The sequence below is a fragment of the Myodes glareolus genome, chromosome 13 (genome assembly GCF_982192425.1).
Source record: "Myodes glareolus chromosome 13, mMyoGla1.1, whole genome shotgun sequence".
In the NCBI taxonomy this organism is placed as follows: domain Eukaryota; kingdom Metazoa; phylum Chordata; class Mammalia; order Rodentia; family Cricetidae; genus Myodes; species Myodes glareolus.
This window is the reverse complement of record NC_142038.1, coordinates 48,533,069-48,558,569: the sequence shown is the minus strand read 5'-3', so window position 1 is coordinate 48,558,569 and position 25,501 is coordinate 48,533,069. Positions and strand designations below refer to the sequence as shown.

General features: G+C 49.8%; 1 protein-coding gene and 1 long non-coding RNA gene across 3 annotated transcripts in view; one reads left to right on the top strand and one right to left on the bottom strand.

The window, feature by feature from the left end:
* Positions 1-1,869: 1,869 nt before the first annotated feature.
* On the bottom strand, positions 1,870-16,677 carry Spry4 (sprouty RTK signaling antagonist 4). 2 transcript variants are annotated; one of them, XM_048419400.3, is made up of 2 exons: positions 16,500-16,677; positions 1,870-6,240 (listed from the first exon to the last, which is right to left on the bottom strand). In XM_048419400.3, exon 2 carries the CDS (start codon positions 6,191-6,193, stop codon positions 5,291-5,293), a length of 903 nt encoding a protein of 300 aa, XP_048275357.1. In that variant the 5' UTR covers positions 6,194-6,240; positions 16,500-16,677; the 3' UTR covers positions 1,870-5,290. The 2 variants fall into 2 exon arrangements, with proteins under 2 accessions (XP_048275357.1, XP_085556065.1); XM_085699939.2 differs by lacking the exon at positions 16,500-16,677 and adding an exon at positions 15,567-15,969.
* A 143-nt stretch (positions 16,678-16,820) lies between these two features.
* The window catches only part of LOC125390624 (uncharacterized), an 87,974-nt gene continuing 79,293 nt past the window's right edge, over positions 16,821-25,501 (top strand). Inside the window, exon 1 of the long non-coding RNA XR_015734710.1 lies at positions 16,821-17,029. This is a non-coding gene — a long non-coding RNA (uncharacterized LOC125390624). The remainder of the gene's footprint in view (positions 17,030-25,501) is intronic.

The window sequence follows — 25,501 nt, the reverse complement described above, 5'->3', positions numbered from 1 at the left end:
TGAAAATTATACCTGCCTCGGGCCTTGGACATATTGTTTTATTAAAGTTCCGATGAATAAACTTCAAGTCTCTTAAAAATGTCCTCCCGGCTTTTATCTGGCAGCACCTCCAGTGTGGGGCAGGCTGCCTGGGTCTTTCTGGGGGTTCAGGCTTTGGGAAGCTAAATTCACTTCAAGCTGTTAAGTTACCTAGGCTAGGTAGGCTGGCTGAAAAGCTGAGTGTACTGGGGGCTCTGGACCAGAGTACCAGGCTGCAGGGGTACAGGGATATATTCTACCAATGGGTCAGAGATGCCCTCACCAAGCCAAGCCCTTTGGGAGGGGGCAGTGCTGGAACCTGATCTCAGGACCTTCCACATGCCAGGCAACTATGCTAGCACCGAGGCCCGAGGCCCATCCCATTCCTTCTTCGAGGAGTATTATGTCGTTACGGACGGATGGGAAGAGGGTTGATTCAACTTTTACACTTGGTCACTGGGACACTTTCCAGCTCCTCCATGAAGTACTTCCCCAAGTACAGCTGCAGAAACTTCAACTCACATTTTTACACTCTGTATGAGCAGCAATTCCACCTAACACTCATTTCTGCATCCCGAGGCCAACGGCATCAGGCAAAAAGTAATGCAGCAAATAACGTCTGGGGTCACCCCTAAGCCACTGGCAACTAAGGAGGTACAAGGCCAGATGGAGAAAGACGGGATTGCAGTTGCAGAACTCTCCTCTGGAGACTCTCAGCTTCTCCTTTCCCCAAAGGCCATTTGGGTGGGTAGGCCTTTAAGAATGCAACTTCATTTGGTGTCTTTCTTATTAATCTCTAAAACCTGACCTAACATAAAACCAGCCAACCAATTATGAGAGAGTCTGGGGAGTCAAAACGTGAGATACAACTGGGGACCAAAGGGTTACTTCTGTCGAGGTGGGACAGCAGCAGGGTCAGTTAACAGAATGAGATTATCTTTATTCAAGTTCTACTGTAGATAGGGTCACACTGAAGAGTGTGTGTGTGTGTGTGTGTGTGTGTGTGTGTGTGTCCTTTGGGCAATGACCAGGGGATCCTTGACATATGTTCCAAAGTCTCAAAGAGGAACAGGATTGGATTTTACCAAGACTCCTAAAGGTCATCACTTTGACCAAGAAAAAGCACCAAGGCCAGGCATGGTGATACACACCTTAGGTCCCACCACTCAGGAGGCAGAGACAGGCAGATCTGGGTGTGACAAGGCACCAAAGGACAAAGACAAGCCGTTCTGTGGACAGGAGACCTTAGAAATCGAAAGACCTTGTTTGAGGTCTCATTAGTCGAGCACCGAGACCAAAATTTGGTCCTTCTTTTCCCCACCTCTAGCTTTTCCTATTTCTGAAGCTTTTTGTCTATTTATATTACTAAGACACACAACGGCCAGGCACGATAACACTTTTTTTTTTGTGGGGGGGGTTAATAAGGTAAGGTTTCTATGTAGCCCTGGCTGTCCTGGAACTCAGATCCACTTGCCTCTGCCTCCCCAAGCGCTGGGATTAAAGGAGCGTGCCACCACCACCTGGCCTAATCATACACTTTCAGTGCTAGCCTGGGCTAACATTATCTTGACTATCTCAAGAAATAGGAAGAAAACCCAAGCCCGACACCCTGTGTGACAGGTGACCCAGGAAGGATTCTGCATCACGCGGCATCTGACAACTTCACTAGCAGTGCGGCATTTTTCAGTGGCTTTCAGGTGACCTTAGAGGTAGGCGAGGGTCTCCCTGGTCTAGAGACACCCAGGCCACTGTGTGCATGTGGTGTTTATGTGATGCCTTGACAAGCATCAACTTCTGCTGAAGGAGGACGTCGGGCAATGGAAGACGACACAAGAGAACGGCAATCACGTGTATATTTAACAATATATATTTATAGATATCTTCTAGATCAGTACATTCAGTTTGTAACTTGTTTTTTCTTCACAAACAGAAGAACTCTTACAATAGTAGACTTTCTAAAATAAATACTATTAAAATAGAGCTTCAAAATAAATATTTTTTACAAAGGAAACCTTCTGTGGTAACTTTTGTGGTGGGGTGAAAAGGGGCTACAGTGAGGGAGGAAATGAAAACAGGAAAGTGGTGGAGTGGGCACTGGGGAGCAGCTCTACTGCTGCGAACATGAAAGCAACCAGGGATAGCAAGAGAACGCAAGCGGCAGAGTCACCCACAGCAAAAATGGAAAGGCAGGACGGACGCTCACCATTACAGAGCAGGGAGGGCATGAACTACTCAAACGCATGAACCAGGAGGCTCGGGACGCCTTGGAGGGTCTAGTAAGTTGTACAGTGCAAATTTGTGCTGCCCATACACCTCAGACATTTCTGGAGATCAGGCTGCTTGCTTCAAAGTGGTTTTGGCCCAGACAAAGTTTGCATGTGTTGCTCCTTTGGGGTTGTGATCCAGCTGGGCCCTACCAATGCAGCCTGCCCAACCTCATCGAACCCACCTCCTATGTCTGTGAAGTACCCAAGGTAAACATTTGAGGACTGGTCTTTGTTGCCTTCCTATTGGCTTCAGGAGCCTTGACTGTACCATGGAAGGCTTTGCTAGCCTAGCCCGAGACCCAAGGGTGCTCACAGGAAGGCTGGTCTTTCCCCACAATGCAGAAACCAAGTAGCCAAGGTACTTTTTAGGAAATGTCTTGGATGCCATCCTCAACCGCCACCTAATCCCAGGTCTAGAAATGGGAACCAGCTGGAACGTTTGAAGAGCTAGAACCCAGCCAAACAACCTAAACGACAGCAAGCCACCAGGCTGAAGCAGCTACACCAATGTTTAGTGTTTGCAAGAGCCTGTAGTACTGGGAAGGGGGTGGGGACCCTACAGGCACACTACCACCTTTCTGTTGTGTTCTTTCCCGCCTGAAACAAAACTCAAATACAATAGAGCTGAGGAAATCAAGGCTGTTCCCTTCACCCCTTCCCTTTACCACCAAGCAAGTGGGCCCCAAGACAAACTCCTGGGGGCGGGGGGAGTTTTGTAGACATCCTTCACAAGCCAAAACAAGAAGTAGGGGAGGGTGGAAATAAAAGGCAAACCAAAACCCATAAAAATCCGTGTTTACAGCTATGTACACAAAGTAAGGGCTGGGGAGGGGCTGCTAGGAAACAGGGTCTGTGTGGTAGAGGGTCAGTACATATGTAAGTGTCACATGTGCATGTGTGCATACACGGCGTGTGTAACTCAACTGTCCACAGAGGTGTACAGACCAGGATCACCAAAGTGCAACTTGCCACTGGGTTAGTTATCCTGTGGAGACAGATTTGGGGAGGGACCCTGGACAAAGCTCCCAGGCTTTTCAGGACGGGTGCTCATGTGCGCTATCATTTTGGGGGCTTCCCTCCACATACCTCATCTGAGGAAAACATCGACAGCCCCTTCAGTAAGCATCTAATACATTCAATCAGTGTTAAGTGGTCGGCTGAATGTGTTTCTCGTCTTCTATCTTTCCTTCCGGTCTGTGCAAGAACACTGCAAGCAACTGTGGCAAGGGCAGCTATATGGGTTAGCCATAGAGAATGAAGATGCAGTATTTTATACTTGCCTTTTACAAGCCAGTAAATGTTACATAAATAAAGCTGAAAATAAAACCCTCCCTTCTTCCAACCAATAAATACCTATGGTTACAGTTAACTTATTCTAAATCATAAGGTGTTACTACTAGTTTCCAAGGTAGGGGTGGGGGTGAATCCTTGAGAAAGAGCATTAGGTACAAGCCACTCATAGCTACCTGCCTGCTCGCCTCCTTCCTGGGGGCAGCTCTGGTCCCACATGGAAGAGCCAGAGACGCCACACATCATTTTTGCCTAATGCTTTCCCAATTTCACCTGGGGCATCTCTTCTGACCCAGGCCATTTCTCACATCATCAAGAGGCAGGGACGGGGACAAAATACCACACAAAGCAAAAACCCCACACAACAACCGGGGGCAAGGACCAGAGAGACACTATAGCTTTTTGCATGCAACAAGTACCTACCCACTGGACGTGCTGCACTTTCTGGGTCCTTTAGCACCGTGAGAGAAAGAGTTGCTACGTCTTTGGGGGCTGTCGGGAGGGGTGGGGGTTGTGCTGCGCACAAAAGTGGGGCTCAAATCCAGTAGCCCCCTCCCTCAGAGAACTGCTCCCCACCCACTCTGGGCTCCTCTGACTTCCCCACCGGGGCCTCCTAACACTAAAATAGACTCTGTTCATCCTCTCTCTATTTACATTAAAGACAGACACATCACTATACACAAAGGCTATGACAGCAAGCAGCAGAATCAGAAGAAAACCCAAACCCAGCTCGGCTCAACTGCCATTCTGCCAATGAGAGGTGCGGCCTCTTCTTTGCCATTCCTGATGGGCAGGGGAATTATGCTCCTTGAGGTTGCTTGCCCCCAGATTTTAAATCAGCCCTTCCTGGGGGTGGCCCAAAAAGAAGCAAGTTGTTGTATTATTATTGTTTAAACACCATTAGCATCTAGTTTAATTAAACATAGAAAAACATCGTGACTGGATCCAGAGACCACAGCCTCAGACTCATTGGCAAAATGATATTTGGTCTCACTTGCGTCACCCGGGGCCCTCTTAACTCAGTGAGTTTCTGCAAAGAATCTGAGTAGAGAGAGCTCGGGACACAGAGCAGGCAGGCCAGTCTGTGACTCAGTTAAGAAGCGGAGGATGGTGTGATGAGTTAGTGATTGAAGCTAGGAGGAACACACTGCCCAGCGGCTCCTTGTCCATCCCGCAGCTCCAGGGTGATTCTGTTCTCAACTATCAAGTACATACAGCAGGAACTGCTACAGGAGCACCTTCCCGAGAGGCCAAGGCCAACAGGCACGGACAGAGGAAGGAAAGGTAGAAGTCAAGGCTCTGAGGGTCTTCCTCGAGGTATCCCACCTTCCGTGAGCTGTTCCTCCCAGGTAGGAAGCTCCAGCAGGAGCCAGAGACAATGGTAAAGTGGAAGGGAGAGATTGAGGGGCTGGGAAGGCCATCGAGGGGACAAACTTCCAGATTGTGTCCACATCTTCTGAAATGGGAAGAAATCACACCCAAAACCACCAACACCCCGATGCTGTCACTGTTGCTTGACATAAAAAGTTTCAAGAACACGAAAACCCCAGAGTACATCTTCATCCTTCTGGGGACTCTAGGCTGGGTGGTAGTGGTCTCTGCCTGTTTGTTCTCAATCTAGGGTTTAGGAGAGGACGGATGAGTAAGGTCAGCCTCAGGAGACTGGCAGGAAGGACCATGTTTCCAAGGGCAGTGCCGAGTTTTCATCCAACGTGTCAGAAAGGCTTGTCAGACCTGCTGACTTTGGTGTCGCCACTGGCCGCCTTGCAGAGGACGCTGTTCGTGTGCTTGCAGCGGCAACCAGGGCGTCTCAGACGGTCATAGCCATGCTGGGCCAGCTTGACGCAGCCTGTGGCTGGCAGGTAGCACAGCAGGCACGGCAGCACCAGAGAGAGGGCACCCATGAAGGACCAGCGGGCGCAGCAGTTGGAGCGGGAGCAGGAGCACGGATGGTCAGCGCAGGAGCCCTCATCATCCTCATTGGTGCAGTGGTAGAAGATGCCTTGCACCAAGCACATACATGTACCATAGTTGACCAGGGTCTGGGCCGAGCACAAGCACTCCTGGTTGCAGACCCAGCAGGAGGGCAACGTCCGAGGGGCCGCGCATTCCTTGCATTTACACTTCCCACAGGCCTCACACAGCAAGAAGTGTCTGTCTAGCTCTGGCGGAGCTGCTGGGCCCTTGAGGTCCAGCGGCTTACAGTGGACCGCCTTGGGCTGGAGGCGGACGGCCCTGGGTGAAGCCTGCTCAGCCACTGGTGGTGGGGCCATATGGTCGAGGAGCCTCTGGTCTGAGGAGGTGCTGCTGCTGCTGCTTACAGAGCTGGGTCGACCGCTGAAGGAGATCCAGTGGTGAGTGACATCCTGGTCACAGCGGGCAGGCGGAGGGGCCAGCTCTGGGACCCCACCCCGGGTCCGCTTGGGACCCAAGGCGGGGGCCAGGCTAGGGTTGTCTATGTAGTCATTCTCCACATGACTGGTCTTCACCTGGTCAATGGGTAAGATGGTAAGTGGGTGCTGGAGCCGGCTGTGGGGTGCTCGGCCATCGAGAAGAGGCTGCACCATGACGGAGCTGGGAGTCAAAGGGACAGTACTCTGTGGGACCGGGGGCTCCATGAGGCTGACGCTCCTGGACTGCACCAATGGACAGGCTTCTAGGGGCCCTGAGAGAGAGGAAGGAAAAAAGAAAATGGATTCCCAGCATCAATATATGGCCAATATATACTCTCCCCTCAACCTTCTATCAGGCCTTGGGAGTCTAAAATGAAATGGGAACCAAATTTCTTCAATGAACTTCCTAGTAATTTTCAAGGCTTAAGTTGCCAATAACGAGAGAAATACTGATAGAAGTAACATCTATTAGGCTGAGGAACAACTTGGTGGAAGACAGATTTCCTAGCACGCATCACAGGTTCCGGCTTCGGTTACCAGCTGGGGTAAAGGTGGGCCAGCCAGGCATGATGGCACATGCCTATGACCCCAGAACCTGGAAGGTAGAAACAACAGTGAGCCAGTTGTGAATTTGAGACTAGCCTGATCAGCAGAGCAAGAGCCTGTCTTAAAGAAAAAAATAGGACACTTTAGGCCTAACAGTGTTGATTCTAAACAAGTTACAACTTCTTTTAAAATTACTATTGATTAAATTATTAATTAACTTATTGGGTTTTTTTTTTTTTTTGAGACAGTTTCTCTGTAGCTTTGGTGCCTGTCCTGGAATTAGCTCTAGTAAACCAGGCTGGCCTTGAACTTACAGAGAGCTGTCTGGTCCTGCCTCCCGAGTGCTGGGATTAAAGGCAAGCGCCACCACCGCCTGCCTTAAAATTATTTTTAATGTACGTGTAGGTCAGGGGACAAAACTTCTCTCAGGGAACAATTAGTTTTCTCTTCTTTCACCTTCATGTGTGAAAATTATTGATTATAATAGGTCCCCAGTCTTGTGAACCTGTACCAACTGAGCCATCTCACTCCTGTGTGTGTGTCTGTGGTGGTGGTCGAAGGGGGGGAATGGTGGCAGGTGAAGGGTCTCACTGTGTAGTCCCGGGCTGGCTTTGAACTCATGGAGATCTGCCTGCCTCTGAAGTAGTGAGCACTAGGATTATGCCTTACTTTTGGGGCTGTAAAAAGGGGTTCTTGCAAGGATTAAGGGAGAAAACGCACACCTGATACCTGCACACAGCCAGCACTAAATAATTCATCACTACCTCAAAATACAGCCACTTTGAAGTCCTACGTAAGCATTTCCCAGTCCTGGAGGAACCGTCCTGGGCACTGAGGACCATGTATGTGGTCAATACAACAGTTCCTGTGTGCTCCCTTGAGCTCATCAGCTGGATAAAGAAAAGCCTTCATTTTGGCTACCGAGAAGAGAAGGGCTTCATCTGACGCCTGCTCATCCAGGACATCAACCGATTACTCTCGCTTCCAAGAACAGCAACCTCCGGCAGTCAATAAGCCCTGGGTAGGTGAGCTCCCGACAACTTGCATGGGAAATCCTCTCAAGGGGCACTCACATCACCCATTTCCAAGTGCTGAGCCGAACATTCAGACTAAATGCTATTTACTAGAATAGCTAAGGCAACCCTGGATCAGTTTCTAATTTCACTGAGAGAGTGCAATTTTAAGTTGGCATCCGGCCAGAGATTCAACGGCAGCGCCTGACACGGAAACCCAGGAAGTCACTTAAATCAAAGAGCGGAAACGGCTTGGTTCAAATTTAGAAAGTGCACATTGTTTTCTATCAGAAGTGCCATTTCCTTGCCTGCTGACCTTTACATTTGGAATTCGGACGGAGATCAATTTAAAGAAATAGCAGCAGAAGGCCAAGACCTCTGTTCAAAGGAGACAATTTGGAATCCAAAGGAAGAGAATACACTCTGGGAAGATTCCACAAAGAACTTCAAGGGACTGGGGGAGGGAAGGATGGAGCAAGGGGCAGAGGAGCCCTCATTAAGACAACACACACTGGTGTTTCTGTAAATGCCTTTTCAAGATGCTAATGACAGCTCCTGTCTCTCAACTAAGTTTATCTTGCATCAAAGGTGCTGTCGAGGGGATGCGAAGTAGGTTTCAGTTCCGTTTACCCCCCCCCCTTGCTGAGACTGTTAAGTCCATCTCAGTATCACAGGAGAGTGACACTTGGTCCCCTGTATGGTGAAGTGTTTGCGATGGTGGAGGGAGGAGGCTGATGGGAACTCACAGCTATGCTTGCCCTGGCTTGGAGACAAGGGTTTGGTTACAAATAGCTGAAGCCTGAAGCGTTTTCTGGGATGCTTCTAGTCCGCATGAAATAAACAGCTAGCTCTAAATAGAAAGTTCGTGAAAGGGAGAGAAAGAAGGATATCCACAGCATTAGCCCGCGCAACATCTAGGCTGCTAAACGCAAAAAAAAAATCACATCTTTCAGAGAAGGGTCAGTCACCAGACGGTTCCCATTCAAAACTATCGGCTTACAGGTATTTCTTTATACACTATTTCCCTGTCTGTCTTGGATAAAGTCTACATAGTGGCAGGGGCCACAATGTTCTTCAGTGAATCAGTGAAATCAGAACTTTAAAAAATAAAAATACAAAACTTATTTGGTTTTTTTTTTTTTTTTTGAGGCAAGATTTCACATTTCATCTTAGGTTGACCTGAAACGTACTTAATACATTAGTAATAGCCCAAGGTTGGGCTACAGAAGCCCTTATTCCTTAGCTTCCCAATTGCTACAATTCAAGGAAAGAGCCACCACCGGCAGGCAGTTCAGAGCTCACCTTTGAGTTAGTTGGCAGGCCTTCCACTCAAGAATAGTCCCTGGTCAAGGCAGCTTCAAGTGAACTGCTATGGCCAGGGCTGCATAGAAGCATCATGGAGAGCATCTTCTCTCTAAGGAATGCTACCTTTTAGCTAATAAACTTATTCCAAGGAAGTTCCCAAGGCCTTGCCTTGAGAAAAATGTCAAGTTTGGAGTCACCCGACCAGTTCAGTTAGAAGCCCCAACTTCTAGTTCTGGGGTCTTTGGTTAAAGGAAAAATCATTATGTTGGCATAATATAAGGTGTCACAGGCAAGACTTTCAGGTGCTAACCAATGGAGCGTCTCAGCCAGAACCTTCCTCCGTGGACAATGACAGTATGAGCCCCTGATTTCAGAAGCCCTGCTTGGGAATACCTGCCAACAAAATGCCTGTGGAAGTTTCCCGTTGCTACATATTGACCCCTGTAGCTAGGGTTTTATCTCAGGACCAAGTTCAGGGCTGACCAAGGCGTAGAGAAAGGAGAAGTACTCTAAAGCAGAGAGGTGAAACTGACTGCCCACTCCAGTTTGCCAAGCAGACTACCAAGACTCTAAAAACAGCTGCATTTCTTGCAGATGAAGCAAAAAGCGTTAGGCAACTTTCCAGGATGTTTAACAGGCCCCGGAACCAGCAAGCAGACTCTCCAAATCATGCAAAAGCCCCATCAGCAAGCTAGTTTGGAACAGCCACCGCAGGCAGTGAGGCTACAGCCCCATCACCCTCCAGAGGCAGCTGTCAACATCTGGGCTAGCAAATGAGGCCAGCCTAGAGAGTGAGGATCTTGGCCCCCAATGACTCAGCTCTCTCAGGACATGCACAGCTGACATTTGGTTCCAAAAACTATGTCTAAAAAGGCATCTCCCTTCCAGGCACCATCTCGGAGCGCCAGTGCTCACACTTGCTTAGGCCTGCCCCAGACCCAGCGAGCTTCTGCTGAATTGCCGTGGCTGAAAAAGAAAAACAAGTTCCTAAACTGCCTGTACGATAGATAACCCCTCAGCAGGATTCCAGGTCTACTCCCTGCCCAGAAAAAAAACAAATACCCTAAGTCTGAGTTCTACTTCCAAGACCAGTCTCCACCCCAGTCTGCACATCCTTGCAGGGGTTAAGAGCAGTTTCATAGGTGCCCTCTGCTTCTCCTCCAAGGAAGAGATTTATATAATAGAAATGGGACAGGAGGCTTTGCCTCAGTAAGCGGCTGGGAAAAGCTTGATGGTCAATTTGGAAGGTTCCGGATGGAAGTGAGGCCAACCCTGCACTTAGCCTAGGAAGTACCTCACAGTCGGATAATTAGCATAAGGAACTTTCACCTCCCCCTCCAACAACAACAACAGCAGCAATAATAATAGCTAGTTACTAGAAGTGACTAAGACCTTAAAGAACACTTCTTGGTGCCAGGCTCTCGGCTGTGCCTACAGTGATTTACTTCCTCATTTAATCCTCACCAACACCTTAGGGAAGAGCTCCCATTCTGGAGATAGAAATGAAAGCGGACGGCTGGGAAGATGGCTGGTCAGCACAGTGCTTGCCAGGCAAGCAGGAGGACCTAGGTTCTGATCCCCAAAGCACAGCTGTCACATTTGTAATCCCAAGGTAGGGGAAGTGGGGACAGGAGGATCCCCACAGCTCACCGGCCAGTCACACCATCAGTTCAATGAAAGACCCCATGCCCATCTCCACTGGTAAGGCAAAGGGACTGGAGCAACAGCTTCCTCATTAAGAGCACTTGCTGTTCTTGCAGAGGTCTTGGGCTTAGCCTCCAACACCCACATGATAGCTCACAAATCATGCATATGGGGAAATCTGAGGACGACCTCTTCTGGTCCCCATGAATGTGCGTGTAGTGTAAGTATATACATGCATATCGACTCACTCACTCTCTCTCTCTCAACACAGACACACACACACACACACACACACACACACAGAGAGAGGCAGGGAGGCACTTTAAAGCACAAAGGATCACAGGGTAGAGCAAGCGGCACGTGATCACGGCAGGACTCCTCTGTACCATGGACCACTATGACTGAAACAGACTGGAGCCCTACCTGACAGTGATTTGTGGATGCCTTTTCCCTATCCATGGGGATTTATGAAAAAAGCACACAAGTACCAACCATCTTCCTGGCCGCAGACCCTTCAGAAGCTCAACTCCACCCCATTAGCCACCAGCTCTGTGGTAAAGTAGGGGTGGGGAGAGGTTCAGTAGCAGATAAATTAACTCCAGATAGGTTTTGTTGTTGTTGTTATTGTTTGTTTTGGCAATCCTGTCACTTTGCCCCTCTTTTCCTAAGGGTTCTCATCTTTACCCCATGGATTTCCCTTACAGAATTTCACTGTAACAGACCTTAAAGAAAAGGAAATTCTGGTGTGATAGGGATTCCCTCCCTAACAAGCTCAACTCTGGGGTTCCTGGGGCATCTCTGATGATAGAGTGCAGGTGTGGAGGGAAGGGAACGGAAGGGGGACAGGCCAGAAGTAAGGAGATGGTGAGGCTTGATGAATCAGCAAGCTACCCACCCCAGCTCCTTTCCCACCAGTCCCTAGATCTGCTGCTGCTGGGTCTGGCAGCTCGGAGCTGCCTGTCTTGACCCTCACTGTCACTTGTACCTGCGGGGAGGGAACTGGACACAGATCGCACAAAAAGAATCAAGAGGCAAAGTTAAATGGCCACACCCTCCGGCCACCCTTACCTTGATTTACCCTACAAAGGGAAGCTGGGGACTATTGGGAAAACCTGCTGGTTGTCCTTTAAAATCTACGAGTCGGTGAATGACAACCTGGCAAGAAGCACTATCCACATGAACGGGGCAGTTTCTGTGCTGTCCATTCAGTCTTGGCGGGTGCTTCCACAGAAGACGCTTTAGGCTGCCAGAGAGCCTGTCCACTCTCGGCAACACCACTGCCTGGTCCTTTGTGTCGCTAACCCAGTTTAGTTAATTAAGCTATAGCCAGGTGACAACTTATTGCTTTTAAGACCCTTAAGGGAAGGGGGGTAGGAAAAGCCAATTTGTGAAGCCCATAGGAAGGAAGCTCAATTTCTCTCGGGTGGCTCAATTTGGTTGAGGACACACCCTTACCTACTCCCTATTTCACTGGCACTAGAGAGCTCACAGCTGGCCATGTCAGGGATCACCAAAGGAAACAGTGGCCCTCCATCTTTTGTCAAGTCACCGGCTTTCAGCCCCCTTTTCCTTCCCATTATATCTGAGCAATTTTAGCCAGCTTCAAGCTTCTACGTTTTGTGTATAATCCATATACTTGTCTGCCCAGTAGCCCATTACAAGGGATCAGATGCCAAATCATAAAAGAGGGCAACAGATGGGGCCTGCTAACCAGCAGCAGCACCACACATTTGAACTGTCTAGGTCAAAGTGTAGAATGCGACCAGAAGCCTGCAGACTCCCAACCCCCAGGAAGGCTTCTTTTTTTTTAGACGTCATCCACATGGTCTTAATGTCTCCCTAACCCTCCACCAAGAAACAGAACTGACAATAGATTTTTAGCTTCCTCTTGGGGATTTAACAGGAAATGACTTCCCCCTTTCCCAGCCAGAAACAGACTGCCGAGGAAAAATACACCCCTGCAACTGGCCACCTGCCCCAGGGCCCCTTTCCCTCCTCCGCTAGACCTAGAACATCTGTGGCTCTCTGTGCAGAGTCTTGCTTCCTCACTTCCTCCACCGACTAGAGGCCCTTCCTTGGAAAGATCAGCCCCCATCACAGCTGAACAGTGGGGCCTCTTAAGCTTGGCCGCTTGGCCACATGTCGTGGACACATTCCCCAACCTAGTCAGCTGCCCAGATCTGCAGGGTAGCCCAGTGAGAGCCAATAGTACCCCCCCACCTTTTAAATCATGCAGCACTCTGTACTTCCTGTGCCTTTTATTCAATGTGCCTTTAAAACTAGACCCTCCTCCTAAGAGCACAAGATTAACAGTGAGCTTACCAAAGTCGAGCCTGGTGCTTAGCAGTCCTACTGCTCTCTGTCCCTGGTCCCTCGGGCTCTTGGAGACCCGTTCTTACCAGCCCTCGTCTGGTCTGAAAGGACCCAGGATTAGTCGATGTCTCCTTACAAAAATCGATTGCCACGATTCACTGTATTCTCATTTAAAAACGCTGTTGTAAACTGGGCATAGTGGAGCTTGCCTGTAATGTCAACACTCCAGAGGCAGAGGCAGGAGGATTGATCCAAGTTGGAGGCCAGCTTGTCTACACAGGGAGTTTCAGGTCAGTCAAGACCTTGTCTCAACAAACAAAACAAATAAAAAAAAAAAAAAAAAACCCTGTCGTTGCTCAGCAAGGTTTGAATCTGCAAACCTAGCAGAGACGGGAAAATTAAGAACCTCAAGGTTGACTGTGTGGGTGATGCACACCTTTAATCCCAGCACTGGAAAGGCAGAGGCAGGTGGATCTCTGTGAGATCAAGACCAGTCTGTGTTGGTCTATACAATCAAGTTGCAGGACAGCCCAGGATTGTTACACAGGCAAACCCTGTCTCAAAAAAAGGGAAGAAAAAAAAAAGACACGGTTATTGGGCTGGAGAGATGGCTGAGGGGTTAAGAGCACAGACTGACTGGTCTTTCAGAGGACTGGAGTTGAGTTTCCAGCGCCAGCTTTAGGCAGCTGTCCCGACGTTAGTCTGTGACTACAGCTCCAGGGGCACCCAATGCCGGACTTCTATGGGCAATTACATTCACGGGAAAGCGTGCGTGCACGCACGTGACTTACATACACAATAATTAAAATAAAAACTTAAAGAGTTTAGGGCTAGCGTCAACAGGAAGAGACCCTTTTTCATTCAAAACAAGCCAGCCAGTCAACAACAAACCTGTTCCGTCTACTCTCCAAATGTTCTAACAGATCTAGTAGTTGGCAGGAAGCCTCCCTCAGCTAGGCACAAGGAACACTGTTCTTGGTTCTACCGCAGGACAGACACCCTAGATTCAGAACCAAATTAAATCCCAAAGAGGGCCTTTCTTCTTAGGCCACCCTGTAACCAACAATCAGGCCTTATCTAACACGGATTTACGGAAAATGTTATTGGGCACAGCCACACAGGCTTTAATCCCAACACCTGGGAGCCAAAGGCAGGTGGCTCTTTGAGTTCGAGGCCGGCCTGGCCTACAGAGTGAGTTCCAGGGCTACATAATGAGATCCTGCCTCTAAAACAAATTAACTTAAAGATGTTATAGGCGTCCCAACAGGGCAGAAAGTTACCAGTGAGTGGAATTTAAAGTCCTTATGCATGACCCAGAGTGAAACACTTCCAAAGTCACTGTAAGTGTTAACTGGGTTTTGTCTCTTCCCTTAATTTTGGATCACTTTTTTTTTGCCTTCATTTGTTTTCTGTTGTTTTAGAAAGTCAGCCAAACCTCTGGGCACATATAGTGCTAAGTTCGCAAGATAGTGAAAAAGACGCATGAACTGGGCAAAGGGTGATTTCCAAATTGCCAACTCTGGAACGTGAGGCAGGCAAAAAGGACGGTGGATGCCCAGCCTGCCATCTGCCCTGAATGGATCCAGTCTGTGTTGTCTCCTCCCACCAGCCTGGGCTGTGGCGAGGCTACCATTTCAGAGGGAAATGTGGAAAGGGTTGTGGGATTCAGCAAGAAGGCATGAACGTCCCAGAAGAAGGGACTCCTGAACTCAGCTCTAAATTCCAGATGAAATATAAGCAAAAGATGCCATTAAAGCCCCCTCCACCTAGCTGTGACTCGAGACTTCAGCAATCTTAAATGCCCACCAACACGGTTCACCTGCGGGGAGTCTGGGGAGGATTTTCCTGGAGCCAAGGGACCCTCCCAAAGAACTGCAGTAGGAAAAAAAAAAAACGTAACCTCAGGAGTATCAACCCTCCAATTTTTCTTTCAGAGAAAGGGCCTGAGCAACTACAGTCCTTTCCTTTGCCGGACACAACCACATCTGCAACCAAAGAGGAGTTAGAAGCAGAAAATCTCAGATGTTTGTGCTCCATGTGTGTGAAGATTCTGGAGAACTCCAAACATTGTGAAATCCAGCAGTGCAATATTGAGTAGGGCCTTAGGCCAGACGGAACTTATTAAGAGATTGATAAAGCCTATTTCCCAACTGCTCTAGGTCTCACCTTCCAGCTTTGTGCGGCGTAGAGGCCTGTCACGAAGGCAGCAGCCCTGGTCACCTACATAGTGGATATGCCCGAGCTTCTGCCCTCCCCAGATTCCCTTGCCTCCCCTTCAAAATGGGGGAGAATCACATGCCTGGTTGGTGACATTAAAGAGACTGCCACTGCGTCTGAGGACCCCAAGCAATCCTTGCAGCGAGCGTCGCAGGGTTCCAGGAAGCCTCCCTGCGCAGTAGGAGGCCTTCTGCCCTGAGCCAGGCCTGACAATATGGATGCCCAGCCAGCAGCTCTCCCATCTACTCCTCACGCAATTCCCTCCAGCCCATGTCGCCTAGAACGCCATCCCTTAGCTCTTCGAGTCATGCAACCATCTTTCTGCTTCTAGTCTCCTCCTCTGCCCACAACCCCCAGCCCCCAATCAAAAGAATTGAGAAACCGTCTTCTTGCCCAAGAGAAGCTACTGTAAATGCTTTTTGATCGTCTGCTTTGAGGGGGAAACTGGGCACAGCCGTGGCCCCAGTGATGGAGCCAAGCTCCAGCTGCCCGGGTTAGCCAAGTCCGTCCTCCCCCTTCCCCCCCGTGGCCCTGGCGACTCCAAATTTTTCAGAACATACCGTCTCTATCCTCTATTCTCCGTGTTGTTGTCAACTCTGGTACCAACAAGGAGGGAAAGTGGGCACCTTATCTCTCCTACGCATGCAACCTCTTCCTTCAGCTCCCACACGCCCGGCGTTATGTAAACGCACCTTCAGCCCCCACCACAGCCTTAGCGAGAGGCCCAGGGGCTCTGGGACCTGGAAAAGATCGATGCCTGCGAATACGGGGGCACCGGGTGGCCAAGGAGCCTCGGGCCCAGAAGAGGCTAGGGAAAGAGGCAAGGCAGTTGCACAGCATAAAATGAGGCAGCCGAGCAAAGGTCAGACGGTCTGGAACTGCCTCGCCAAGGAAAGGGAGCAGAAAAGCTTCAGTCCTTGGCCGGCCCCGTGCTGACCATCCAGTGGAAAGGCATAAGGAGAGGAAACCTAGTCCGCCACAGCTCGGAACTGGGGAAAAAAAATGATACGTCGAGCATAGGCCCCTGAGGAAAGGCTGGGAAGACCTACGGCAGAGCTGGCACCGTGGGCACGGAGCCCGGAGGTGGGCGAGCCGCCCAAACGTAGGGCGCCCCCAAGTCCCAACCGGTTGCTCCAAAGCGAGCCCGGGGCTGTCGGTTCCAGCGTTCAAGGAGAGTAGTGGCAGAAGAGGCCAGGCCAGAGGCAAACTCCCCGAACACTAACAAGGTTTCCAGAGTCACAGAGGGCGCGGAAGCTCGACTTGGCAATGCCTAGGGTCGGCTAAGGCAGTGCCAGGCAACGAACACCCCTAGCGCCGTGCCGGCCGGGTGCGCCTGGTAGCTGCGGCGTACCGCAGGGACTCGAGGAGGCGCAGACCGAGGGAAGGAACACCGAAGCGGCTAGAAATAGCGTACTATTGGCTCCAACCCGAGGGGAGCCGCGTCACGGTACAGAGGGGGTACTTTCGGATCTCCAAACCGGCTATGGACTTACTTTGAGGAGCTGCAGAGTCACAAGCATCGCTCCACGTCTGTGTAAATCCCCGAACCCAAATGGGTCAGTCGCTGTTGTACTCGCAGACGCCAGTCAGAGGAGCCGGCAAGGCTCCTTGAGTCCTGCAGCGCAAGCTCCGCCGCTGTCAGCTCTGCTCGCTGCCTCGGCGGCGATGTTGCAACCCTTGCCTGGGAAAATGGCTTTTTTATGAATGGGAGGGCAGAGAGCTCCACTGCGCACGCGCGCCGCCCGCGATTCTATGAATGGGTGGGCACAGGCGCCCCTGTGCGCGCATGCGCTGCGTTTTTTTTCTTTTCTTTTTTTTTTTATGAATGGGGGGCCGGAAAAGAGCTTAACCCGTGATTGCTGGGGCCGGTTGTTGCTCCTCCAGGGGCCGTCGTTCTTTTACAAAGAGGGGTGGAGGTTGTTGTTCCTTTTTTTTTTTCTTTTTAATGAATGGAGGGCGGCGGCGACTGCTGCAGCTGGCTCAGCTGCGTGGGTTGTACCCTCCTCCCAGCCTGCAAGAGGAGGTAAAGGCCACCTTCACGCCACTGCGGGCTTGGGCAGGAATCGTCAGTGTGACTAGAGGGGGGGGGGCGCTGCGGCCTCGGGATTCTGGGCCCAGAGCTGGGTGGGGGAGGACACACCTCGATCAGCATATCTCTTGTCGCCGCAGGCGATGGGGAGGGGGAGCGAGAGGACCCCTACTGGGAACCTTCTCCTTTTCAAGAGCAGTGGCGCCTGGGGACGTCGGGGGCAGGGACCTTCCAGCCGCTTTTGCCAAAAATTAAGAAAATGTCTTTGTCTATTTCAAAGAAGGGTAGGGTGGGGGTTGCTGAGTGAATCTGGCTCTCTTTCTAAGTGCAGACCACTCCTCCTCCCATTTCTTGGGTGTGGACAGTATCTGGGCCGAGGCCTCTTCCGGCTCCAGTACCCCCCGGGGCGATTCTGTCCACTCAGCCAGAGGCCTGGCCCTCACCTCTCAACCCCGCCTCTCTCCCGCCCCAGAGTAATGTCCGCAGTGCCCCGGGCTTCCGCCCGCCCTCTGCTGCCCTGGCTAGGTGCCCCCTTCACTACTCGCGCCCTTGTCGTTTTCCAGTCCTAAGAAGACGCTAGTCTTTGTAATCTTGCGGTGCCTTTTGTTGTAGAAGGCAGTTTTCCCGATTGTTCCTTCTAAAAAGAAAAGGGAGCAGTGGTGAACTAGCCAGGTGGATGGGTGGAGCAGGCCTTGGCAGGATGCTGCCGGGGTGGTCACGGTATTAAATAACAGAACTCTTGAGCCTCAAAGAGAATGGAAATGGCCAGAGAGCCGTTCTTTGATGGGGGTTGGGGGGGAGAAGCCGGTGAAAAGAGAAGCCCCTCCATTAGGCCTGACTCCTGAAGTTGGGCGCTCCAGCATCAGGCCCAGCTCCGCCCTGTAACCGGGAAGCCTGTGGTCTCCTTGGAGCCTGGAGTAGGGGTGGTTTTGATGCCGGCGAGGTACCTCTTGCTGGTGTTTAGCCTTCATGGGTTGTGAGGCTATCTTTTTTTTCTTCTACGCAATCAGAGGGCTGTGCTTGGCTGTTGTCGGAGAAACCAATTGAACGGCTCAGCCCACGAGTGAGGTCTGGCCTGGGGCTGGGGCTCCTTCGCAAACCAGTAGGACTGCTCAAGGTCATTGTGTCCTAGCATAAAAATCCTCGCCACTCTGACTCCTGTCTCAAAGATTACTCCGTTCGTAGGGCTAGAACAGACTCTTCCCACGGACCCTCAATCTCCACCCAAAGCCAAGGAGGGAGGACTTAGGGACTTTCCTGTGTCCTTATCACTATTCCCATTTGTCAGATATACAAATTGAGGCCAAAAGTCCTGCACCTGGTGAACAGAAGGGCTAGTAATTGTGCTGAATTTCAAGGTTTGCAACCCAATTCTCTACTTGAGACTAATCCCCTCTCCACCATCAGGATCCTAGAAACCTGTTTCTTGTCATTTAAACAGTTAAACAATGGCACTTTTTCCGGCTGGTGTTCACCCATGGTCCTTACTCGATTACAAAGATGAGAATAAATAACACCTTTTTTGAACTGTGGAGACTGGAGGGTGTAGGGGAAAGGAATGTTGTCCTGTTTCCTTCAGTAAAAGAATTCACCAGAAGACAGGGCTCCACTCTGACCCTGTCTTGAGAAAGGAGAATGCCCAGCCCAAGGTGGGGAGTGGGAGGAGCTCCAGTGCCCCCCTCTTCCGTCCCCCAGGGTCTGAGATCAGAGTGCCCGAGAGGCACTGACAGCAGTTGTAAAGAATCCATTTGCTTGTTCTGTGCTGCTGTCTACCGTGATTGGGGCTCAATGGTGATTGGGGCTCGGGGGCGGCGGGGGGGGGGGGGACGGGACATATGCCCCTTCCTGCCAGTGTGAAGCCCACTCGGTCTTAGGAGACCGACAAAATGAGTGCAGTTAGAACTCTGGCAAGTGCTCAGAGAGAGAAGTCAGCCCTCTTGGAGGTCGTGGAAACGAGGCACTTGTATGGATATATGGGGGGGGGGGCGAAGGTGTGCACACGTGTGTGGAGAACCGACGTCCTGTTGTGTGTCTTCTTCCATCTCCTTAGAAATAGATTTTTTTTCCTTATGTGTGTGAGTATTTTGCCTGCGTGTATGTATGGAAACCATGTGCGTGCCTGGCACCTTTGGAGGCCAGACTAGGGTACCAGGTTCCTGGAGTGTGGTTGCAGGTGGTTGTGAGTTCCCATGTGGATGATATGAATTGAACCTGGGTCCTCAGCAAGAGCAGCAGGTGCTTTTAACTGCTCACTAAGCCAGTCCTCCAGCCTCTCACTTTGGTTTTTGAAACAGGCTCTCTCACTCTCTCGTGCTCTCTCTCTGGAATGAACCTGGAGCTCACTGCTTAGCTAGGTGGGACAGATAGCAAGGCCCAGGGCTCCTCCTGTTTCTGCCTCCCCAGCACTGGGATTACAGATGTGTGTGGCTTTTTTTTTTTTTTTTTATGGATTCTGGGAATCCAGACTTGGCTCTGCAGTCTTAGTCTGGGTTCCTATTGCTGTGATGGAACATCATGACAAAAGCAACTTGGGGAGGAAAGGGTTTATTTGACTTAGATGTCCTGAGTCACAGTCCACTGAGGGAAGCCGGGGCAGGAACCTGGAGGCAGGAGCTGCTGCAGAGGCCGTGGAGGCAGGCTGCTTTGCTGGTTTGCTTGTCATAGCTTGCTCAACCTGTTTTCTTGCAGAATCCACGACCACCAGCCCCGTGTGGCCCCATCCACAATAGGCTGGTTTCTCCTCCATCAATCATTTTTTTTTAATTATTATTGGTTAAGAAAAAATTAGAAAAAAAATCAGGTCTCTGATCTTACAGAGGCCTTCTCTCAATGGAGGTTCTTGCCTATAAAGTGACTCTAAGCTGTGTCAAGTTGACATACAGCAAGCCTGCACACAAAAAAGCAAGTTTTGGTGGTTTTTTTTTTTTTTTTTGTAAATCTTCCTAGCCCCATGGGTGGCAGATTTCAATTTGGGTAGCAGGAAGTGTCTCAGAAAGCAGCCTGTGGTTTTGAATGGCAACTGAGGGCTGACCAGTGAGTCCACGGAAGGTTTTAGAGCATGTGCTAAGCAGAGGCGTCATGGGTGGAGGCTCCACCACACATTGGCAAAAGCCTGGCACGTGGACAACTTGAACAGAACGTCTTCGGCCACAACTTGATGAGCAAGGATGAGGTGTGCTAAGCAGGTTTAACACCCTGATTTTTAACTCAACAGCAGTCCCGGAGCTGATGTTGGGGGGCTGGGGAGAAGACAGAACGAAAGATGACAGGGGGATCAAAATATTTGTTTCTTAGAAGGTAGAAGCCCTCACATTTACTCTTACAGCTGGGCAGCTGGTAGGCTACACACGGGCCAGAGTTTTGTCCCAAGTCAACTGACAGCTCATTCCAAAAATGCCAGTGGTTTCCTCTGGAATAACGTTGTTCTGTTTTGTTGTGTTGTGGGTTTTTGTTTGTTTGTTTGTTTTGCTGGCATCAGATTCTAACAACCATTCAGTTTGCCTATGCTGATAAGTCTTTCCAGCCAGCCCTGGTGTTAAGTTGGGGGCGTAGTAGGAACCAGTGCAGTTCATCACCTCCAGGCGGTGACTTCAGTTCTGGGCTTTTTCTTTTATCCAGGATCCAGGAGATACATTTGAAGAGGGAAGAGAGGCAGCAGTTCCAGTTCAATGTGAGCCATTTACAAAGGAGCGCTTGCTGCCCCTGACCTCAGTGTGTTTTCACCCCTGGGCTCTCTTTTTTGTTACTCTGGCTCTTGTTTTTGTTTTGTGAGTCTTTTATTATGTAGCCCAGGTTGGTTAGTCTCCTGTAGCCCAGGTTAGTCTCCTGTAGCCCAGGTTAGTCTCCTGTAGCCCAGGTTAGTCTCCAGCTGCCTCAACTCCTTCTGCCTTAGCTCATCTCTGTGTGTGTACCACCTTGCTTAGATCTATTTATCTGTTTTTCAAGACATGTTTCTGTTCCTAGAGCTTGCTTTGTAGACCAGGCTGACCTCAAAATCACAGGTATTCCCCTCCCCCACCTTCCCTAGTGCTGGGGTTAAAGGTGTGACATCACTGCCTTTTTTTTGGGGGGGGAGACAGGGTTTCTCAGTAGCTCTGGCTGTTCTAGAACTGCTGGACTCAAGCTCAGAGATCCACCTGCCTCTGCCAGAATGAAAGGCATGTGTGTCCTGGAACTTGATTTGTAGATCACCTGACTGGCCTCAAGCTCACTGAGATCTGCCTGCTTCTGCCTTGTTAAGTGCTGGGGTTAAAGGCGTGTGCCACAACCGCCTAGCTCATCTATAGCGCTTTACAATGTGTGTGTTTGGTGGTGGTAGTGGTGGTGCCGAGGATCAAACCCTGCACTCACACATACATAATCAGCAAGATCTCTAGCCCTGATCTACATCCCCAGACCCTGTAATGTGTCTTTGGAAAACTGTATCCTGGCCAAGGTGGGTGGCGTGGGCTTGGAATCCCAACTACGAAGAAAGCCAAAAGTGGAAACATTGTAAATTTAAATCTTGCTTGAGCTATGGGGAGAATTCAAAGCCAGCTTGGTCAACTTAGAGAAGGCTGCCTCCAGATGAAAACTGAAACAGACCTGAGGTACAGTACAGTGTAGTGGTAGAGCAGGCAGCCACAGCCTAGGTTCAATGTCTAGTGCTGAAAAGAAGGGGGCAGGGGTTGGTGAACAAGGCCTGCCATTGTGACACACCCCTTTAGTCCTGGCCGTTGTAATTTAGAAAACAACAGCGTGAGAGAGAAAGATGCCATGGGACAGAGCACAGGCGGAGGTTTTTTTTTTTTTTAATTATTAGGGGAAAGTGAATGGGAAAAAGGGGAAGGCGCGAGGGGAGACCTGGCCTCTGGGAACAGGAGTAGCAGAAGACAAAAGAGAGAGAAACAGAGGGACAGACAAATGGAGACAGAGAAAGAGAGATGGGAGATGGGCAGGGCCCTTTTGAAAGGAAACACAGTGGATGTGCACAGGTGGTGCTCTTAGTGGCTACAGCTGAGGACGTACACCCCAAGGTCAGGCCGGCACACAAATCCGAGTATTAACATTGGCAGTCTTAGCCCTGGGTAGGCTGAGGCAAGAGAATGACTGCGTTCAAGGCTAGCCTGGGTGACATAGTGAAGTAGAAGGCAGCCTGGACCATACACAAGGAAAGCCTGTCTCAAAAAGAAGGAGAAGAGCTAAGAAATCTGAGGTATCGCCTTATGCATGTGTTAATTCCATTAAAATTACTCTGTATTTCCTTTAGAGCAAACCCACTACCAGGTGCTGAGGCTACAGGCTAGAAGAGACAGACACTATTCTGTCCTTATGGAGCCTATACTCAGTGTGAGCAGAGAGGACAGGAGGGAATAATACGAAGTCGTTTCTCTTACCCACATTTTTGTGTTCCGTGGATGTTTCTCCAGCTTTTCTCAAACTCTAAGCTCCAGAAGCAGAGCCCCCGTGCAAATAGCACCCATGCCCGTACCTACTATTAGAACAGTTAAATAGGAGAGAGACATTGAACAAGTCATTTGTTGGTCAAAGAGTGGTGTAATTATAGTTAATATCAGCAGTACATACAAAGTAGAGACTGCAGGTGAGAGGGCGCAGCCTGGGGCTCTGAGAAAGTGTCCCTGTGGCCCAGAAGTCCAGAGTGCAGGCCAGGCTGGGATACACAGGGCAGTCCTGGTAGTGTGATGGTAGGCATGGTGGCACATTACTGTGTGTGTGTGTGTGTACTGTGTGTATGCCTGGTGCTCACGGGGGCCAGATGGCATTGAGTACCCTGAATTGGAGTTGTAGGGGGTTGGTTGTGAGCCACTTGATGTGGGTGCTGGAAACCGAATCTGAGTCTTCACAAAGAGCAGTAGCTACTCTGTCCAATCTTGACTGTGGCGCTATGTCTCTTGATCCGGAGGACTTCTTTAAAGTACAATTTCCATTTTATCTTATTCTTTTCCCCCCAGAATCCACTGAGGACTTTTCTTTTCACTCTGCCAAACTGGGCAGTGGCTTGCTGTGTGAATGTGTATAAAGAAGCATTCTTTTTAGCTGGTGCTGGTGATACAGGCCTGGAATCATAGCTACTGGGGAGGCCGAGGCAGGAGGATGTCCTGGCCCAAGACCTGCCTGGGCTGCAGCGTAAGCACAAGGCGTGTCTAGATTATCTGGCTTCATTCCTCCTACCTCAACATCCTGGGTGCTAGGATTTTATTCAGGAAGCCTCGTGGTAGAAGAAGAGAAATAGCTCTCTCTCAGGTTGTCCCCTACATATGTGCTGTGCCTCATGCACCCCCCCACACACATTATAGACACATGCACAATAATAATAAATAAAATTGAGAAACAAAGCCCAGCTAAGAATAGTGCTTTGCTGTTGGCTTACAAACTGTGGAAGTTTTTGAGTCACCTCAGACTCTGAGGTGCTGGAATGGCTGAATGAACTAGCCTGGGATGCATCTCCATTGTTGAGTGGTCTTAAGTGAACTAGTCACAGCATCCTCATTGTCTTTTTGTTCGTTTGCTTTTCGAGACAGGGTTTCCCTGTGTAGGCCTGGCTGCCCTGGAACTCACTCTGTAGACCAGGCTGGCACCTCGAACTCAGAGAGCCACCTGCCTCTGCCTCCCTAGGGCTGGGGTTAAAGGTGAGCAACCCCACTGTAATGTGTGTGTTGTGCTTGAGGATCCCTATTGCACAGGCTAGTTCAGTAAGCATCTCCTTTCTAACAGGCTCTTCCCACAGTAGAATGGGACCCTCTGAAGCTTACGGAAGGACTGGACTGCCTGTCTGAATCCAGGAGTCAGCAACTCTCCACAGGCGTAGGCTTGACTTCACTTTCCGTGGAGAATTGAGGGCTGGCTTCTTTTTGACTGGTCAGCGGTACTTTGGACCCTCTATCTACCCCGCTTCTATTCATGCCACATCAGCTAACCAGGCACCACGCCAGATCCTGAGGATGCTGCGGTCACTGCTGTAAAGGAGGGCCTCGCTTTCCTCTGGCTTAGTCTAGTGAGAAGAGCAGAGCTGGTACCTGGTAGTGACTGCCAGAAGGGTTAACGCCGTTGGGGGGGGGGGACGTTCCACAGATTTGGTGGAAGGGGATGAATTTTTCTCAAGATCAGGGGAAATCAGAAAAGCCAGGAGGCTCACAGTGCCAAAGAAGGAGTTTGTTAAGTCAAGGGACCCCAAGCAATCATTTTGTATGTTTTGGGTCCCTGAACACCTTAGGCCTAGGGCACAAGTTATACATTTAGGGTGCTCTGCCCTCCTTCAGTGGACCTGGGCCTTGTTTCAGGGGGTGAGGTGGGGGGTGGCTTTAATAGAAGTCAGAAACCTTGGGCCCCAGGGAAGATTTTACAATGACCCTTAGCCTGTTGGCCACCTGCCAAGGAGCCCAAACCTGATTTACTCAAAATCAGTTTTTATAGAACCATATAGAAAGCAGTTCAGCTAGGCAGGGATTTTTTTTTTTTTCAAATCTGCTTCCATCAGAGGGATTTTTCTTCATAAGTAATCTTTTTATTGAAGTATAATGTGTAAGTTGGCCCATATGTGACTGCCAGGATCCACCCACTTCTCATGTATAAAAATGCCAGTTTCGTGTGATTCAACATAAGTACATTCAGAGTAGGGCACACTCACAAGTGTACAGCCCTGGGAATTCTCACAAAATGAACATAACTGTATAGCCAGTTCCAATTCAGAGACAGCTTTCCCCGGGCTGGAGATGCGGCTCAGTGAGAGAAGTGCTTGCCCAGCATGCGGGAAACCTTGCGTCTGATCCAGAATCACAGAAAACCAGAACCAGTGTAATATGTAGCTACACAGCCAGCTTGAGGCCAGCCTGGGCAACACAAGTCCCTGTCTCACACTGAAAATAAACAAAACCCCTTCAGCCCTAAAGGCATCCCAGCCATTGGTTAAAAAAGAAAAGAAAAAACAAAACAAGGGCTGGGGAGATGACTCAGAACATTTGTTTTTCCAGAAAACCTGGGTTCAAAACATGATAGCTCGCAACCATCTATAACTCCAATTCCAGGGATTCAATGAATTCTTCTGACTTCTGTAGGTACCAGCTATGCATCCATGGAGGCAAATTGCTCATACACATTAATAATTATTTTTTAAAAAAGTACTCCTTTTGGACTAGGAAAAGGCCCAGTGGTAAAGCACTTGTCTTTTCTGTGAAGCCCAGTGTTTGATCCCCAGCACCCCCCAAAACACACCTTGAATATGTGTATAAATCTGTAGTTGTATGTTGAATGTAAATTCAGCTTTCCAAAGTGATTACGCCATACTTCAGGTGATGTTTAACTGCCTGTGCTACACTGAGGTCCTGGGCAAGCATGAAAAGACTTGTTCTGTCATCTAGTCTTTGGGAGGTGAAAGCAGGAGGATTGAGAGTTCAAAGCCAGCCTTGTCTGTACACCAATTTTGAGCCAGCCTGGACTACATGAGACTGCATCTCAAACAGCAAGAAG

Coding starts and splice junctions, on each gene's coding strand:
- Spry4 (XM_048419400.3), bottom strand. CDS start 6,193: ATGGAGCCCCCGGTCCCACAGAGTACTGTCCCTTTGACTCCCAGCTCC.